We start from the raw sequence: 4,725 nt of genomic DNA, 5'->3' as shown, positions 1-4,725 counted from the left end.
GTAATTTTCAACCTAACCTTTGTATGGCAGGTGGGCGTGGTTATTATCCGATTTCAACTATTTTCATGGTGTGTGGTGGGGTACGTAAGAGAACCGACTGCAGAAAGTTTGGTTTATATGGCTAAATTGGTTTGCGAGAGATATACAAAAAACCTATTTGTGGGCGGGGCCACGCTACGTACGATCCTTTATTCCAAATTTTACTTTTATAGCTTCGTTTATGGCTTAGTTATGACACTTTATGTGTTTTTGGTTTGCGCCATTTTGTGGGCGTGGCAATGGTCCGATGTTCACGTTAGTGTTGAACTGTTTAGTCGAAGAGACCGAAACCCATATCGTCGTCTTCTTCCGAGTTTCTTCTGAGTTTCGTCAAGATATCTTAATTTTTACTCAAGTTACAGCTTACACAGGCGGGCAGACATCCGGATTTCAAATCTACTCGTCACCCTGATCCTAAAAAGGATGGTGTCACCAAATGCATATTCAATTTATTTTTCTTCTTATTTTACGGAATCGAATAAATATTTGCATATGTACATCACAACAAAAACAATTGAAAATCAGTAGAATTGTGTCTCACTTTGGCCGGCATCTGTTCTGTAGACGACATTTTAAGAGCTCCCGTCGCAATTGATTGCTTTCAGCTGCCGCATTTTCAAGCAACTGTGACAAAGTAATTTTCTTTAGAGAGAAATTTTGAGAGATATACAAATGTTTGTACTTACGTCGTGTGTCATGGCAGCTCGTTCAAGTGTTTCGTTGTCTGCGTCGTCATTGGGCAAAGACTCGTTGGAAGAAGAGGAGGCGTTGGGACGAATTAACATACTGCGTACATTTCTTGATATTCGTCTTGCTGGACCACTGGAATATCTGCATCCTGGTCCATCTGGGATATCTGCCGTATAAGCCGGTAAGGATTCATCCAGTTCCGTTGTCGGTATAGAGCTTGTTGTCGCACTCGTATATTCTTTTTGTTTGGACTTCAAGACAGTTAACTCGTTGCGCATATGTAACATTTCCTGCTCCATATAGTCGATCTGCAATAAAAAAGACAACAATACAGCCTTAAAATAACGTGTTAAAAGTTGTCTACAGCGTGAAGAAAAGCGAAATACATACACTTTCTAGTTCAAATTCAAGTTCATCAATTATGTCATAGGCCTCGTCCAACGCCGTCTGCAGTTTGGTCACCTGTTTTTCCAGATTTTCCGTTTGCGTCTTATCAGCCAACACTGTGGGGTTTATAATTGCTTCAATTATTTTTTTGCATGCTTTTTATGGGTGAGGCAAAATATGTTATTCATATACCCCACTTACCTTGAGCGCGTTGACTTAGCGCTGATTTCATCACCAAACCGGACAGCGTCTTTTGTCGCTTGAAAGTATCCTCCAGTGCTTTGCAACGCTGCACCTTCTCCAGATATGCAGCATGCAATTTGTTGTATTTTCTTTTCAATCTCTCCAAATTATCATACATTTGATCACGTTCATCTTCGAGACGCAAAGCGTTAATTTTTGCTTCCACATTAATGGCCGCTGCTGAGCGACTATCACCGCTGAGACGTGAGAGTTTTTGACGCAGTAAATTATTCTCTTCTTGTAGACGTGCATTTTGAGCGGTTACTAAAATAGAGAAATAGGGAATAATAATTTATCAGCAAACTAATGGTTTTAAAGGAATATTTTTTAATGGATCTATATCCGAAATTCGATGTAATTATTAATTGTTGCTTCCAACTTTTCGAAACTCGAAATTTTTAGTACGATTAGACTTATGGATCGGGGATTGTCTTCCAAGAAGTATTTTTTCGTGTTGAAAATATATGGATCTTGGTGCAATATATGTAGTACAATATTGTCTACCTTCTATTTTATTTGTGAAAAAGTATACTTTGCATATTTTGGCTTAAAACTTAGTAATCAGCATAAAGTCTGGGCACCTCACAAAGCCTGCGAACGATGTATCGAAGACCTTCCAAATTTGGTTTGTGTGCAAGAAAAATGTTTTCCGATATGAAATTCCAATTGTATGGCGCGGGCAAAAGAACACTAGTGCTGACCGTTACTTTTGTTCGTGTAGTGTAAAATTCTGTCAATTTCATACACAAATATGAAATCAGCTATTTGTCCCATTCCTCGTGGAATGGGTCCAAAGACTCTGATACCTTGGAAGACACTCCAAGTTCTTACGAAGATGGTGTTGTACCTGAACAGGCTGACAAGTAAAGTTTTGAGTTTGAAGATGACAGTAGTTCGAAAAGATTACAATAGACTTGAATCTTCCCAAAAACGCAGTGGACTTACTTGGATCAAGGCTTAAAAACTAAGAACTTAAAAAAACTTGCCTATGAAGACAAATTGGTTTATTGTAAGAATATTGAAGGTTTAATGGATACATTTAAGACCTCGTGCGACGCAGCACAATTTCTTATATGTATTCTTCAAAAAGAAGCCATACAGCAGTGCTGTGGTTTACAATAGGACTTTATGAAAGTAGACCGAGAGGGACAGCAAGCGATGCCAAATTTTTTTCCGATCTTTTGACATTTCTCTTCAGTAGGGTTCGCCATTTCATTATGGGAAGATATACGATCCAACAACGAGACAAAATTATTAAAATTTATTACCGAAATTCGCAGTCAGTGGCCTCAACTATAAGAGCGCTACGTCCAATTTAAGATCGTCATAATCGTCCTGTCAGAACAACAATTGAGCGTCTAGTGAATTTGAATCCACTGGCACAGTACAAAATGTTCCCGTGCCAGTGCGACAAAGAAGTGCCCGTAGTACCGAGAAAAAAAGATCTTGGCCGACATCCTTGCAAGATCAAATTGACGCAAGAACTCAAGACGCTTGACCACCAGAATCGTAATACGTTCGTGAATTGGACTGAGTAATAACTTGAAAATGATCCGAAATATCATCTGTGAATGGGAATCGCTACCACACAATGATAACCTAATATTTTTGGCCTGAATTGGACTGTGCAAACGTGCCCGTGGTGGACATGCAAAAGCAATCGAGTTCCATACATAATGGCATCGAACGTACTTTCACAGGAATAAGAATTTCATTGATATCCAAAACCGTTTTTGTTTAAAAAAAACTTTTGTACAACTCTTATTGAAAAATCATTACTTATTACCAAAGCTTCCAGGTCTCTTTGAGACAAAGTTGAGGGTAGGTGTTTTCGTTGCATCAGATATTCGACGACTTATGTCGGATTCACAGTTCATAATAACCATGGCGTATCTTCAAAGAGAATGATGGATTGTCATTTGAAGAGGTAATAGAGCGAAAGTAAGTTGTGAAAGGTACTCCCAAGCGCCCTAGTTCCATAATGTTTAGACGAAAGGCAAAAGACTTGCTCCTTGAAACATATATGAGATATTTATCAACATAGTTACAACAAAAAATTATATATGAACAAAAAAGTTGCGAATCGCAAAATATAATAATCTTCGATCTTCCACAATTGTTTACGCTGACATTTTCCAAAAATAAATAATTCTCTTAATTATTCCATAGTATTTTTTGAAGTATCGCTCCGTTTCACACATTTCATCAATTACTCACTCTGCGTATTTTAGTATGTACATTTGTACATACATATGTATATAAATATGTTTAAATAATTCCAAAGTCAATAAACGATTAGCCACTCACCAACTTCCAATTGCGCTCGCAAAAGCTGATCGCTGACAGTTTTACGCTGTTGCTCCGCCATTATTCCCCATTTAAAGTAAACGCCTTTCTATATTTTCATAGAAAATTGTCTAACTAAATTTGTACAAAATGTTTTCAATAAAATTTCTGAGATCTCTCTACCTTTAGCACTCTGTCTCCTTTGGCTTCTATTTGTTGTATACTTCGCTGGCATATATAAAAACACAATAGACCTAATTTTTTATGAGCAAGAAATATCGCTTATCGATTGAGCCAATTTCATACTGATAAGCACCAATGCAAGGGAAACTTTTGTGGTGGAGAATTGAGTGGGATCGCTTTTCCCGCTAGAGCGAAAGCTTTTACCATTTCACAATCACTGGAGTTTTATCATTACGAACTTTCGAAGTATCATCATGGAGATGTGTTGGTTAACAATATCAATGAAATTGCTATTATTCCGCTATTCATCTTAACAGCTTATTATTAGGGACTATTTAACTTTTTATTTACTATAGTATATATCTATGTACCAAAAGTGTATAGAGGAATTCAGAGATATCTATATATGTATACATATACTGATATATAATTTATCATAAAAATAGTTCAAAACCGGTCAAAACTTAGACCAAGTACAAATTGAATATCTTACTAATCATGTTTGGTTCATATACCAAGCGAAATGAGGTCGCTTTCCACCTGGTCTTTCCAGCGAATTTTGAAAGTTTTCTATCTTCCAAAACTGGAGTGCTTTCCATTCGGACAACATGACCTAACCAGCGGTATTCGCCTTTAGCAATGATAAATGAACCATAAATCATTCTCAAAACCTTTCTTATAAAAGTCCTAGTGTCGTCTCTTTGAATGTCGACATCGTCCACTCTTCTGAACTATGAAGCAAGACGGGAATAATGAGCGGCTTATAAAGTTTGCTTTTGGTACGTCGAGAGATGACTTTACTTTTCAATTGCCTACTCAGTCCAATGTAGCACCTGTTGGCAAGAATGTTTATGAATGACTATTTCAATGAAATCATATGAAGAACATTCATAGTGA

General features: G+C 37.2%; 1 protein-coding gene across 3 annotated transcripts; it reads right to left on the bottom strand.

The window, feature by feature from the left end:
- Positions 1-468: 468 nt before the first annotated feature.
- LOC105217083 (uncharacterized) lies at positions 469-3,969 on the bottom strand. Of its 3 annotated transcripts, XM_054227288.1 has the most exons (6): positions 3,829-3,969; positions 3,667-3,754; positions 1,318-1,623; positions 1,120-1,232; positions 726-1,064; positions 469-663 (listed from the first exon to the last, which is right to left on the bottom strand). In XM_054227288.1, exons 2-6 carry the CDS (start codon positions 3,725-3,727, stop codon positions 577-579), a joined length of 906 nt encoding a protein of 301 aa, XP_054083263.1. In that variant the 5' UTR covers positions 3,728-3,754; positions 3,829-3,969; the 3' UTR covers positions 469-576. The 3 variants fall into 3 exon arrangements, with proteins under 3 accessions (XP_054083263.1, XP_054083262.1, XP_054083264.1); XM_054227287.1 differs by having other exon boundaries at positions 3,667-3,876; XM_054227289.1 differs by having other exon boundaries at positions 726-1,037; positions 3,667-3,874.
- Between the last annotated feature and the right edge of the window lie 756 nt (positions 3,970-4,725).

This window comes from Zeugodacus cucurbitae, chromosome 3, assembly GCF_028554725.1.
Source record: "Zeugodacus cucurbitae isolate PBARC_wt_2022May chromosome 3, idZeuCucr1.2, whole genome shotgun sequence".
Lineage (NCBI taxonomy): Eukaryota > Metazoa > Arthropoda > Insecta > Diptera > Tephritidae > Zeugodacus > Zeugodacus cucurbitae.
This window is presented reverse-complemented; position numbering and strand designations above follow the sequence as displayed.